The 15,226-nt window shown below is 39.8% G+C and overlaps 1 protein-coding gene across 3 annotated transcripts in view; it reads left to right on the top strand.

Moving 5' to 3' along the window:
• The window catches only part of LOC116386028 (fibronectin type III domain-containing protein 4-like), a 38,692-nt gene that overhangs the window by 14,238 nt on the left and 9,228 nt on the right, over positions 1-15,226 (top strand). The window contains exon 1 of one of the 3 annotated variants that reach the window (XM_031851978.1): positions 9,383-10,198. The exons of the other annotated variants lie outside the window; for them this stretch is intronic. Within the exon in view, the coding sequence (XP_031707838.1) occupies positions 10,117-10,198 (82 nt within the window). The 5' untranslated portion in view covers positions 9,383-10,116. Of the gene's footprint in view, positions 1-9,382; positions 10,199-15,226 lie in introns of those variants that run through there. 3 annotated transcript variants of the gene reach the window in all.

Below are 15,226 nucleotides of genomic sequence, written 5' to 3'. Positions count from 1 at the left end.
GGCAGCTCCCAGGGCCCTATAAGTTGTCTAACCCCCGCCCATGGCCTCCAGCAAGGTAATGAACTAGTCCAGCATGCGCAGACCCCACTATTACCACCCCACCCTTACCAGAGCTTGTCCTCATAACCACCCATGTGTCCTATCAGGGTGCCAGGGTCCTAATTGAGGCAGAAGGGTGTGAAGGAGAGAGCGAGGTAGATCACAGTGACAGTCAATCCAACTGATTGTTGGATGCAGGAGAGTGGCGACAAAAGGGGGCTGAGTTGACCCCATTAGTACCCATGTAGTGAGACAATTTCCCGTTCATGGAATTTCTGAAGTTTCATACCATTTTTGGAGGTGAATTTTAAATAGTAAAAGAACATTTACCAATGGGTGATTTTATAGTTAAAAGTTGTTTCATACATAAAAATAATAACTAGAAGGTCAAGAAAAAGTCAGAACGCTTCAACTTATAAATAGAAAGTTATGTAAAGTAATGTGTGTTAAAGGGGGAGAGACAAAGTAGGAGAGTGACGGGTCATATTGGCTTTTTCTGCCAGACTTTTCTCTGCAATCAATGTTGATTTCCATTAGTAACCAACAGCATGTAACCACTGACTGTCAGAGAACTGGAGCATAGCCAGCCAAAAACAATTCATATAAGTTGCTTTTATGGGGTTTCAGATCGTTTTCATTCTGCTGAAGTTATGGATGGGATCAGCGATATCCTTGTTGCTATTTTGTCCTTTGAAAATGTGGATCCTTGCCTATATAACCATAATCTTAAAATCTACATTGATATTTGAGAACATATGTTGGTAGATCTTCCTTTAGAAAATCCTAAATGCAATGTTAGAGTCTGAAATGTAAACTTTGGTGTACCACAAGGCACTAGTCTGGGCCTGCTGCTTTTCTGTATCTACATAGCATGAAACTTCACTTCTATATGGACGATATTCATCATATTTCTGATAATCCCTAATCCTAAAGATTGTTTGTGTGATTTATTATTGAATAACAACAGTACATCATATACCCTGTAAAGATATGACAAGCGACTACATTGCACTTAATCATATTAGTGTAGTAATTCCATTGTTTTAACTGAGACTTAAGATCCTTTTGGCACAAACTTGCTTCTGTTATCACGCCGCTGCTGCACATTTCATTTTCATACTCTGGGCACCTTCAGTGCATGTTCAAAATGTCATGACAATCTTTGCAATACTGCAGTTGTTGTGATGTAAAAATACCTTTTTAAGATGCACTCTAAGATATTTGTCTGTATATTTTAGGCCTTATGAAAAGCCCACAAACTCGTCTTTAAGTGCATGACGACTGCTACATTAAACCACATAGATGTGAAAGAATTTTCAAAACGCATCAAAAATGAAGAAATTCCACCAGTTTCTGCATAAACGGGAGAATGAATATAGAACTCAATGAACATAGAAAGAAGCTATACTTAAATATACACAAATGTATTTTAAAAAGAAATATAGAAGCCCTTTTGAACCGTTTTCCGTTTAATCTAACCATCTTCTTTTGATGTTGAGTTTGTCCCTGATAGCCATAACTGCAGCACTCTTGTGTCGTGGGCACAATAAACCTCCCGTAAGCGTTCAGCATGCTCTAAAAGCCCTCACCCTTAACTCTGAAGCTGCTGCACACAAAGCAGCTCCATGTTCCTAATGGAAAACATCCCCTGACTCTCTCCACAGATGTGGTCAATGCAGCTAGTAATGGGTACACACTGCCTCCTGGCAAAAACCGATGATGAATAGACTTCTGTTTGGTGAGGAACTTTGACTGTGTCTGACTCCTCCGGGCTCAAACACTGTGTTCCTGCTTTGTTGGTGTACAAAGAAACAAGATACTGTACCATGCAGATGCAGGATGCAATATTTATTTATGAGGAAGTTAAGTTTTTTGAAGGGCCACCTAAGAAAACACATCGCACACAAGGGACGATGTATTACACATTGATGAGCAGACAACACTGAGTCATGTAGGGATGCTGTATTTCCCATATTAATCCAACAAGCTGTTTTCTGAAGGATGAATTAAATATTAACCTTGATTTTCTGGAGAGATTCTGAAGATGTTGTGGAAGAACGTTTTGAAAACTTATTAGTAGTTCCACCTTTTGTACCACTATAAACGAGCCTTTTCTTTACCGGGATGCTGCAAATCACTTTGTCTATTTTTGGGCCTCTTCCTGCAGTGATTTGACCAACAGTCTTTTTGCATCAAGCTAATAACTACCATTAATTTAGTAACCTTTCTTAAAACAAGAAAAGATTAAGATGACAGTGGAGAAAAGATGTACTTATTATTATGCAGGTACTTAAAAGAACATTTACAAAAGGATCAACATTTTAAAGGAAAATCTTGCAACTTACCTTGTTTTCAAAAAGTAAAAGATAATCCTTATATTTTCTTTTCAATATTTGGCGTCACCCACAGGTGGAGTGTGGTATTGTACCGACAGTTGGGCATTTTATCAAGGGGGGGGGTCTATGGGGATTGGCTGGCTTTTGGAGCCAATGTCAATTGGCCATTTAAGGAACTGCAGTGTTTGGCACTTGCGTGTTGGCTTAATTTTTCAGACCCGGAGCTGTCGCCTGATCAAAAACAAACACCAACCCGAAGCGTTTCTGGTTTGAGTGGTGGTTAAGCCTGCTTCCCGTACCTTTGACCTCACTTTTCTAGGGAGGGTCTTTTGTGTCATCTTCTTCCTTTAAACCCCTGTTACGCAATTATAATCTCATTTCACCCTTGAATCAAAAGACTGTGTAATGTCACTTGTAGTCCCAAGCTCACTGATAAATGACACCCAACAACACAGCGTTATGCAGCTTTTAGCAAGTGTAAGTTTGATCATTTCGGTCCTCTTGGTTCTTCCTCTTCTTTAGACTCGTACTGTCCGATGAGATCTGACATGTTAAGATGCCGGGCACATACAGCTGTGGATGATGAGCAAGGCAACCATGCGCTGAACTACAGTGCTATGAGCCAGGGGATTATGGGTATGGTAACTGCAGGGCAGGCAGCGCAAGAATACACATCTGGGCTGGAGATGATTTACAAAGAGGTTTGATGAGGAATGAATCGATGCACGGATGGATGCATGAATGAATGAATGAATGAATGAGAATACACAAACTCATGGATAACTGGTGCATTGCAGCGGCAGCGCAAACCATTTTCTTAACTCGTCCAAAGAGTGCAGTGATAGAAATCGGACCTGACCATGCCAGAGGCTGGAGACGAGACGCACTCGCACACACATGGAGGAACATCACTGAACCTCAGAAGGACAGTTTTTGACGCTAGCAAAGTTAGAGGGCCCCGGAACACACAAACACTCGAGACGACCTCAGGGGCCTCAAGTAAGTGGAGTCGACTGAAACAGCCAGACTGCATTTAATAAATATTTAAAAGCTGCAGATAGATATCTGCATGCAGTAGACATACAGTTTATCAGGCATTAATAATTAAATGACAGAAATTAAATATAGTTTTGTAGTTTCTTACCAGGGTCCCCTGGTAAGAAATGGGAAAATACTGGAAAATGAAGGATCATTAATCCTTTGGTTATTTTCTCAATTACTCTAAAACAACACAATATTACCAAAATCTTCAATTTGTCAGCATTTAACCTCAGAAAATCATCACATTTAAGAATGCTGTTTTGCATTTTCTTATTTTAAAACAATTGAAACAATGAATCCATTATCAAAATAGTTTCAGCCTAAACATTTCAGCCTCAGGATTGATTATTTAATGAAGGTTATTGCAAGTGAGTTTGGTATAGTGACAAAATGTTGTATTTTACTGTGTACCAATAACCTCAGATTCTTCAAAAGAAATACATAAATTGTGTGACCTCTGACATGAGAAACATCTGTTTGCACCCCTTTTTCACCATCAATCAACAATGTTTTCTTTTGACTACGGCTGGGATCTTTCCAAAACTTAACCGTGTACTTTTAGATTCAAAATCTATAACTGTTGCCTCTTTTCCTTAAATTATTTGTAATTTAGTTTGGATGAATTGCTGCGTGAACTCAGAATAAATGTTTTAATGAGTAGATGAATTAATTAAGAGTTGATTCCACTGACTAACTTGGAAATGGAAGCAGCTTGCAATATTATGCGTGTCTCTATCATCATAACCATAGATTTTATGATTTGGTTCTTTTCTTCTTTTTTTTTTATCCGTTATCACTTGTGTGAAACTGTTTTCATTATCTACCAACAGTTTTTTGGGATGTCTCTCAGTAAAAGTAATGAACTAGACGGAGTTTAAATTGTCTTGGTTTGCAATGAAGAGATGGTTCGAGGACTATCTCGATCTGTTAATCATGCAGAGCTCAGCTAGTTTTCATTGAGAGTCTGATGCAGCCACAGGTGCCTCCCCCTCCCCCCTGATCTCCTAGTGTCTGTGTATGCTGTCATTTGTAATGTTTTGTAATATTTTGTCATAAAACCTTACTATAAACATTTAGGATATTGCACAAGTATCCCAAAAAGAAAACAACGATAATGGCATCAGCAGTGCTAACAGCTGAAAATAGAATGAAATCATAATGAAAGCATGGCGAAAGCCTTTGAAGAAGATTGAATGGTCTCAGGTTTAAAATTCAGTATGAAAGTCCACCATTTTTTGGCTGCAGTTCCTGCGGGGAAAATCCTCCTTTCTGTCAAGATGACAGATTAAGAGCTATAATACATACTTGTCTCTGTCCTTGTTGCTAAGCACTCGTAGCTGTGCTGGTGCTAGCTGTCAATCAAACGGTTTGAGTGTGACTGTAAGTACTTTTGGATTTATGGAGGGTTTTTTAAGGTGTTGCTGCAACATGGGAACCCACTGTGTTTAATGACCATATATAGCATGTATATACAGTGACTTCTCTCTCTCTCTTTCATACTCCCTGTCTCTCACACACACACACGCGCGCACACACACGCCGCCTCCTAGCTGAAGCTGCCAGTGTGGCAGAACCAGTTGCTTTGACAAAGGACACAAGTTCCCCTGGGTGTCAGTAGGACTGAAGCCTTAATGCCCCGAATATACTGGAAGTGTCACTGTTGACTCATGTGTGAGTGTCTGCATCGAGTATGCAAAGGGCCTGTGTGGCATTCTTATTCTATACTTGTGAGGACCAAATGTGCTCACAAGCATAGAGAGGTGAGGGTTGGTTAAATGGTAAATTTTGGTTTAAGAGCTCAGGGTTAAGGTTGTGTAAAACATGTTATTATTCAAGGATCTATATGTATGCATGTGTGTGTATATGTGTGTGTGTGTGTATATATATATATATATATATGAAATCAAATAAGTGAAAGAGCTGTATTGTACTAATTAGATTTAGATAATTAAATATACTAAATAAATATTTATTGTAACGTGATTTAGTGGCATGGTGAAGCAGATTGAAGGATTTTTGATCCAAATCTATACGACCAAAAGAGAAAATCCCAGATTGAGGTATTAAACACTGATTTGACAGATTTGTGAATATTCTGAGAGATGAAGAGTTTGGAGTTTTAAACGGACATGACCAGTTTAGTGCCGTGCAAGATGGCGATCCTGAGTTACTGGAGTGAAGTTTTACTGAAGCTGAAGTTCAGTGGAGTTGTGCTAAACGTGGTAACTCAAGATCTTTGCATTTCTGTTGTATTCTTTAGTAGGTGTACTTATACTACAATGGAAATGCCCTTTAAACCTGATTGGACTTAAAGGAACCCTGTAGAGTTTTTGACCATGGCTCCCCAACTCTATTTATTTAATGAAGTCTGGCACAGTGCTCACTGCTCATAAAACGCACCAATGCTCATCACTTCCAGCAAACTTCAGAGTGAACAACATGACGTTCTGGACACTCTTCACAATGTCTCTTCTTTTCTCAGGCGTCAAACTACCAACCTTATTAGGTAAAAGCCTAGTGGCGTCCTGCAGCATGGACGTGGTTTCAGACATTCCTCATGGCTGCAGTACCATATGTGGAGCTGCTCACTTAGCCTATGCATGGCTGGCTTTCATAATTAGCAAAGGAATTAAAAAATAAATAAATCTATAATTAGGCCTTGTGATTTCAAGCATTTCTCCCCCCCCTCAAGTAAAGATCCAGCAGTTGTCACGGGCGCATAAATGTGTGAAATATAAGAAATGAAGAAGCGGAAATCATGTAGGGACAGTCTTTGAATTAAAGTACCATAAATGATCTGTCCAACCTCAGCAGGGAGCGTTTCTGATGGGAAATGCTCGCCATCATCATGTGCTGTGATTTGCATTCACATCTCTGAGGGAGACTGTAAAGAAGCATAACCCACTCGGCTGTGGAAGATTGGAATGAAGCCTGCAGCTCAGTGCTTTTTATATAAGGCATTTGTTTTTTAAAGAACTGTTTCAGGATGGCTCACCAAGTGTAAGTAAAGATGGCTTGGTGGATGTTTTAGGAACAAATGTGAACGCTAGGAACTCATGTTAATATACTGCATTAGTTTGAGAGCTAGCAGCGTGTTTAGTGTTCATGCTCCTAGAGGATGAACACTGACGTTAGTGATCCCCCTGACTTTTCCTCTAGCGCCCCCCTGAGGTTAACATTTTGGGTTTTGAGTGAAATTTCTTGACAAACATGAAACGCATCGCCATGAGATTTGGTGCAGATGCTCTAATGTCCTCCAATTTCCCCTCTTCATTGAATGCATCTTCAGTTGTGATGGGGTGGACGCCGTTTTAAGAAGAGTAACATTCACGTAAGATGTAGTGGTGTGTTCGTTGTCTGTTCACCAAGATCAGATCAGTATCAGACTTCAGACCCATAGTTAATAATTGGATGTACTGGATGTGTGTACTGGTGTGTGTGTGCTCTGCTGGAGGAAGAGTGATCTGAAGTTCATTGACTCAAAATCTTGGTGTTGCCAAAGGACAAATAATGTTCTGCAAGGCCCGTTTGTTTGTATAGCACATTTCAACAACAAGGCAATTCAAAGTGCTTCACATAAACCCATTAAAAGCATCAAAACACAAGGCAAAAAAGGAGATTTAAGAACAATTAAGAAACATTATAAACAGTCATTAAAACACTAAAAAGCTGTGTAAGAAATAAAATACAGTAGTAAAATGCAGAAATGCAGGAAATTGATTAATACCCTTGAATCTGCAGGCTGCTAGCGCCCCTTGGTGGAGAGAGTCGGTACACAGGGGCAAACATCTGCAGTAATCTGTTTGTCCTCATTAGGATGTGGAGATACGAACGAGACGCATGAGCTGAACCAGGAATTATATCTGGTGTCACGATTACAGATAATAAAACATGTAAACAATCACTTAGACATTAAACATGAGCACAGGGTGTAACATCCAGGCTGGACATCCTTCTGGTTACTGGCAAGTCTTATTCAATCACATATTTAAATAGATTGAATTCTAAGTAATTTTATTATATACATTTCAATATGAATGTCAATAGTAGAGGGACACACGCAGCAAAACAGATGTATTTAATCCAAATGAACTATGGAGAGTAAATCAAAATAAAGTTTATTTTCTTTAGTTGAAATGGACAATAATTAACTTTATTTTTTCCTTTCAAAACAAGCAATAAAGGTATAGATATAATTACAAATTATTGTGGACTGTTTCCTTATTTATATTTATTGTTGACATTTATTTCAGATTTGTTTTTTTATAAACCATTGCCACATCTGCCCAACACAGTCTTAATACTGTTACTTACAGTTACTAATACATTTCTGTCTGTGTGCATGTCTGTATCCTGAACTCACCCATAATTATATTGCCTTCGTGGATTAATAAAGTTGAATTGAATTGAAATAGAATATAGAATATCCCAACGATAACACGAGATAGAAGTTGAGAAGTTATCTAAAGATGTCACTGATTTTGTAAGATGTAAGTTGTGCAGCAATGATTTTTGGCGTAAAATAATCCTCAAAAGGACATGGAATGAAGGTATTGTGACCTTTGTATCTGTTGTGCAGTTTGCCAGCCAGCTGGAAAACTTTAAACTCCCTTTTCTCAACTTCAGTGCATCTATTGATGCTTCCTTCTCTCTGCCTTTGTGGAGCTCAAACGTCCTTTTCTCCTGCGGATGATTCAGCTTTTTCTGGTGGATCCCGAGGCGTTCCCAGACCAGATGGGTGATCTAAACCCTGCAGCATGTTCTTCATCCTCGCTGCGCTCTGCCTTCTCCTAAGTGCCTAAAATAACCGCCACAGGCAGGCGTCCTGATGTATATGGATAATTTATTTTATTTCTTGTTTATCTGTGACCCCATAGACTTCCAAACTAAGTTTTAAAGTTTCTCCACTGTCCTTTGCCCTGTGTTTGTATGTTGTTGTTTTTACAAGACTATTAGTCGATTCAATGTCTCTTTTTCTTCACACTGATCAACAGAAAAAGTGATGTCAAAGTGATCTAAAATGACGCATTAAATATACTTTGAGTCAATATTGTAAGACAATACAACATGAAAACTGTTGAGCAGCTTTTAAGTGTACAGGGTTTGGAAAAGTTACAACATGATGTCGGCACTCAAACAAACTCGGCGTGTGTAATAACGAGCAATTTGAGGATTCATTTTATTTTTATTTTTTTTAGTGTTCTGTTGATGAGACACAGCTGCAAATAATTACAACTCTAACATTATGGGTGCTGGGAGACAGCTGGAGGACGATTATTGTTTGATTGACATAATGTCGTGAAGTTGCAGATATTCTGCATCATTCTCTTGTGTTAAATTGTAAATAGTCTTGATTTCTTGACAAAAACTGCAGATTTTATCAAGTATGCACTGTGGTGGAATGTAAGTAAGTACTGTACTTAATCACAAATTTGAGGTACTTTACGGAGTATTTCCATTCTATGCTGCTTTATACTTCTACATCTCAGAGGTGAATATTGTACTTTTTACTCCATTGAATTAATCTCAAATTGTTTGTTACTTTTCACACTTTAATGTATAAAACACAACATGTTTTATAAGTTCATCGTATGTTTTGTATGTAAAAGATGAATCTGAGGGGTCGTGAGATGAGTAAAGGGTTGATTAAAGTTCCTTTTTGGGACTTTTCAACTTACAAGATTCTTTATGCTTACCAAACACCAGCATGGTAAAGGGTGTCTTTTAACATGGTACGTCGTCAGCTGCCTGAGGAAGGAGTCTTTGACGATGTAAGAGGAGATAATCCATCAGATAATAAAAAAATATTTCCATCGTGAGAACAAGTATTTTAATACTCAGTTAATGCAACACTGATGGATTATTGTATTCCAATACGGCATGTCAAAAGTAATCTGATTACATAATCAACAGTTGCCAGGTTGTTCAGGGTAATGAAATCCGCACCACCATCCTCTCCCTCCTCCTCTTCCTCCCTCCTCAGTGTAGTGACAGGATTTGTAACGTCAGTCTCGTGCATGCCTGTTGTGTTTATGTGTGTTTGAGGATGCCTGTGTGTTGACTGGAGGAGTTACCCGAAGCTCCTGCGGACAGACATTTTCTGATCCTCCAGGCTTCTGTCAGATTGAACCGGAGCTGGATGAGACGGACCACCGTTGCGCTCCTGCGTCTCCCGCCTATAAATATCACCCTATATTTATTTATTTATTTATTTAAATCCTCAAACGAAGAAGATTTATTCTGGCTTCGCTTAGAATGACAGCCGATCTGCCGGAACGCTGTCCACGGTGCTGAAACCCCCGCGACCTTCCACCTGCCGCGGAGAAAGGCGGATTTGACGCAAAACCGAGCCCGCTAGATGCATGCAGAGAACTACCTGTTAGCGTCGCAGGCTGCGGGATTATGCTACCTGTGCTGCGCGAGGGGGACTGAGCGGTGGCGTCGCGTTTCCATTCATCATATTTGACTTCGCAGCTGCATACCACTGACCTACTTTGTGCAAGTTGTGAATAAAACCGACGCAGAAGGAGAGAGGAAGCAGTGCGGGTGCTGGGGATGAAGATGGTGTGGGAACAGTGGTGACCCTGTGGGGAAACTTCCAGTAAAACGCAGGAGAGTTAAAGGAGGGGAAGGGAAGAGGAGAAGGCGTGCAGAAGAGCCAGAGGTGCGCGCGTGTGCGTGCGCGAGGACAGAGAAGGTTATGACCGCGTCTCTTCACCTGGACCTCGGGCTGCTGCTGCTGCTGCTGACCTGCTGGCAAACACCGGGGCTGGTCGGAGCCAGTGAGTCTTCACTCTTATATATTTTCAACTTCTCATCTTCAGTGTCAGTGTGGCTTTAAAGTGAAGTCCAGACACAACCTTTCCAGGTGCAAACATCTGTCTGAACTGAGATACTGAAGGGATTTTGTATAGGATAAGACACGTGTTTAAAATGTGCAAAAATACATTAGAAAAATACAAACCTCATCAAATTAGTAAACCAGACAATTGTCTACTGACATATTTGCTGAAATGCATCGTAATTTGTTTTTGTTTGTCTCTCCAACCACCTCTCTCATAAAATAACAAATATTCATGAGAAAGTGAAATTATCATTTCCCTGAAATATTGACATAAATATCGTTTTCAAAAACCATAAATATGCTTTAATAGAAGCCGTAAATACTGCAGGTCATCATTCAGGTGTTTCTGAAGCAATAACGTCCTGTTCCTAATTTATATGTTTACCAGTAACAAGAAAATGGACGTTAAACTAATGTGAATCAGAGGGAAAGTATCCCCACCTTCAGAGTTCACAAGCTGCTTGGTCTTTTTCTCAATGTTTAGACATTTTGTTTTCGTGGTTTTCCTGCATATGGATGCTGTTTTCAAGATGAAGACATTTTCATAAAATCATAAAATATACAGCCATTAATGTGTTGTTGCCTGTTCATGTGTTTGTGTGTGAGATGGGGGGTGTACTGTTTTCATGCAGTATATTTCAACGAGAAGGACAGCTGTTGTAAAACTGTCAAAAACCTTAATGAAATGTCGAGCAGGAGATTGGCTCCCTGGCCTGTTTTAATTAGGAGGAATGCACTTAAATCATCACTCCTGAGATTCCTCTTCTCTTAATCTTCATACGAGCTTTTATGATAAGCAGCCTTTGGCAAACAAAGCCAAATCAACCAGCTTCTGTTTGGCTGATCATAGAGGCGGCTAATTTGCGTTTACGGGGCTCTGTATTGATTCAGCCAATGAAGCCTTTATATTTCCCCACATGGCATAAACATCTCATGTTAACTCACCAGCCTGCTGCTCTCTGCCTCAGCTTTAATGAGGATTTTCATTCATGAAAAACAACTGGAGGGGAAAAGCTTTGTCTTGTTTGGTACATAAATCAGTAGAAAATCTTATAAAAGGCAAGACCAACAGATTTATTAGCACGGTATTTCTACCTGAAATCATTTCTGATTTTGACTCGGAAACATTGTTCTTTCAACAATAACTTGCGGTCATATTCAGCCTCACCAAGCAGATCTGTTTGCCTCTGCATCACTGCAGGACAACACTGAAACTCAACTTTTCTTAATTCTTAATCATAATGGTATTTACTGCATGTTGGAGACTATAATGAATGAGTAGCATTATTGTCTATGATATGATGTTTGCTGTGCTGGTATTGCAAACTACATTTTGACGGTGTGAAGGATTTGGCAAGTTGTACTTTTGAGTTGCACTTGAACATGTGATATTCATCTGAGAGTCATGAATCATTGTTGACTCTGAAGACAGTAGTTGACATTGAGCTCCATTCGGTTGAGTTGGCCCAGTTGTCATTGGAGTTTAGATGTAAAAACTCAATGAACTTTTAGTTTAAACTTTTACGCCAACGTGGATGAGAAATACATACACCATTACAATTCTGTGATACTCACAGAATAGTTTCATGACTTTTCTCTGTTACGTCTCACTGCTGCAAGATGAAAACCGAGACGAGAGCTGTTCGTTTTCAGAACAAAAGTTCTCCAATGTTTTTTGGAAAAGGAGCTGAAAGACGGAAGCTGAACATTCGCGGCACGTCGGGGAGCACAGGAGGTCTTTATTGAAAAGAAGCAGGGCAAAGAGCTTCTTTATTCACGAGTGGAGGGCTGCCTTTCTGCTCCGCTCTGCTTCACATCACTGCTGCTCTCATTGTTGATTGTACTTATTCTTATCGTCTGTTGACTCTGATCGTCCCTGCAAACCTGACGATTGCAATGACCCCTGTGTCTCCTTTTAGGGGGTTTCTTCTACCTGAGTTGCAGCAGCGCTTTGATGAGTTGTTGCAGAACGTGACTGAACTTAACCGACAGAAGGCAAATTAAAATTCTCAATTGCTGACATCTGGGTCCAGGTCAAAAATGTTTTTGCATAATGTGGCCATTAACTTTCACTTGACTTGCAGAAAATGAAACAAGAATTAAAAATCTGATCACGTCAAGTTTTACCAGTATATGATCACAGTCATGGAAGGATTACTGAGTGGGCCAAGGGGCCAGAACCTCTGTTTAAAAGAACTCAAAAACAATTAAATATTGTCTCAGGGTTAGGGGCCCATGTTCATACTGTATCTTAATCAGCATGTATATGTTGTTACTGTATCTCCAGCATCCACCCGTCCCAGAGAAGGTAGGAAGCCATTAGCCAGATTGGACTGTCTGAGTTCATCAGCAAACTGTTACTTGGCTGTGATTTATACGGTCTGAGTCTTACGTCAGACACACACGATGTAAACAACGGCTGTCTCGAGGCTTGTTGTTTTTGTCGCTGGTGGAGACGCTGTCATTGTTGTGTTGCTAGGAGCTGCAGAGAAACACAGAGTTGGATTTGACAAGAAAATGTATGTTTGGTAGAAGCTTTTGTCTGTCTCATAGTAGAATTGATGAATAGAGCATTGTGTGGAAAGATCAAACACAATGTGAGTGTGTGTGCATGTGTTTGAAAAAAAGATAAGCCACATTTATTTAGGAAATATGGAGTTTTCGGTTGAACTTCAGCTCCAATTTCTTAGCAAAACCTCTGTGTAGACTACAGATGATGCATTTGAAAACAGCGCTGAAGCTTCAGCTGTCATTTCCTGTGAAAATGTTGAGATATTATGGAAAAAACTGTTTGGTGGAATAAAACCAAAATGGACTTTTAATGGAAATATTGACAAAATCATTTATTCATTCGTACTAAAATTATTTGATAAAATAATGTAAAAAAAATCCTCATCTGCTTGTATGAGCAAATATCTCTATTGGTTTAATTTGTGGATTAAATCTGGCATTTACTTCATGATGATATTATATATTGTATAGTTAAATTTAATCACAAATTTGTCTTAAAATAGAACAATTATAGACTGGAAACATGGCTAAATGTGTCCTGAAATGTTAAAAAATGAATGAATGGGCATGAAAAAATAATTTGAACAAACCAGCTGAAAACATGAAGGACAAACAAGGACTGTGTGTGTGTGTGTGTGTGTGTGTGTGTGTGTGTGTGTGTGTGTGTGTGTGTGTGTGTGTGTGTGCTCTTACACCCATTGAACCGATCAATATCCCTATTCTCCTCCCTGTTTCCCTCCACCCTCTCTCCACCTCTTACCACTCCCTCCATCATTGATCTTTTATCCTCCCTCTCCATCCATCCATCTCACGTTGCCCTTCGTCTGTCTTTTCTCTCAAAAACCAAAAGATTGAAAATTCACCCGCCATCTCTTGGTATCTGCCCAAGATATTTGCTATTAATAATAATTGTTATGTCATATTCCTGTCATCTTTCATCCTCCTCTTCCTCTCTCATCTCATTTCCCTCTTGTCTTCCTGACTCCACCTAAGCCTCCCCTCTCATCTCCTCTCCTGGTGTGTATAATGTAATTGCAGAAATCTATTCACTGTGTGAGCACGCCGTTGCAGCCCTGGCAGATGAAAGCGTTTGGGATTTAGCAGCCGTAACGTGATGGGAGTAGGAGGGGGATGTTAGCTATCATTGGCAGAGACGAGGGAACATGGTTTTGAATGTGTGTGTAGGTGGAGGATGGGATTATTTATTCTATATACACTTGTGTTTTATGTCAACGTGTCCTCTATTCTCTCTGTAAAGGAACAATTTTCTAAAAGTTGAGCCCTAAAGCTCTAGGATGAGATGTTCAACAATCACATATGGGTGTAATATTTAGGTGTTGTTCACATACTTTTGGCCAAATAGTGCAGCGTTCAATTTCAGAAAATAATTCAGAAATGGAGAATTTGAGCTCCGAATTACAGGCTTCAGGGCGGTTCCACGGAATCAAGGAGCCTCTTTCAGCACAGACATTCAGTGATTACACCGACAGGAATTTATCAGCACAGTGGCCAATTTCTACGCCCACAGCCTCAAGAAATATAGACCAACATGCATCGCAGCCACAGGACACATTGGGTAGTCAACAATATTGATTTTTCTCAACTGACCAAAATAAAAGCCTCCCACTTTCTTTTACTCCACCTCCACATGCTGAGTGCAACAGGTTCATAAGCCTTCCTCTGTGCTGTCAAAAGGGGTTTCTGGGAAATGTAGGAAATCACAGACAGATTAAAAGAACTCGATGCTCTCTATCACAGAGTACTGATTATTTTGCGCGGCAGTATCAGAGGAACTATGTTGATTGATGGCTGGACCACTGTTGGCCAGCGTGTCCTGCAGGGAGCAGAGGAAGGCTGGCTTGCATAAGGAGCTGTGGTTAGCTTGTTAGCCTGAGATGAGCTTGACATTCACGGTCATTCTCCACAGAGCCCGACTGGATGCTTTCGCTCTGCTACTCTTTTTTCAGTCTGTATGTTTGGAGAGTTGATGTCAGTGCTGCTTCCTCCAGCAGCCTTTTCTTTAAAAAGGGAAGCCATGCTGCTGTCATTTCTGTGTTTGCTGTTTCTGGATTCAGGAGTTCATCAATGAGCCTGAAACCATGGCAACAACAAGTGTGTTCCAGCCGAGTGAATCACTTTTTACACGCAGTGCGTTTCTGTATTTGCTTGTTTTTTTGCAGCTATGTGATGTCAAATTGGTGAAGATGTTCTCTTAATTTGAGCTCTCATTGCCATGTAGTTTTGTGTTTCCATTTGAACACAAAACTTGAAGAGAAATCAGATTTCCATTGGACTATAATACGTCATAATGCAAAGTCCTTTTTTTAGCCTTGATTAGCTAATTGGCTGCTGTTTTATGCCCTTTTTGTCCATCTTTATTACTTCTATCTTTAGACGGTTTCCTTCTTTGTTTTGTGGAAGACAGTTATGTCTTCAATCCTATCTATAACCTTTA

Source organism: Anarrhichthys ocellatus, unplaced genomic scaffold, assembly GCF_004355925.1.
Source record: "Anarrhichthys ocellatus isolate YVR2014 unplaced genomic scaffold, GSC_Weel_1.0 scaffold12, whole genome shotgun sequence".
Taxonomy (NCBI): domain Eukaryota; kingdom Metazoa; phylum Chordata; class Actinopteri; order Perciformes; family Anarhichadidae; genus Anarrhichthys; species Anarrhichthys ocellatus.
This window is presented reverse-complemented; position numbering and strand designations above follow the sequence as displayed.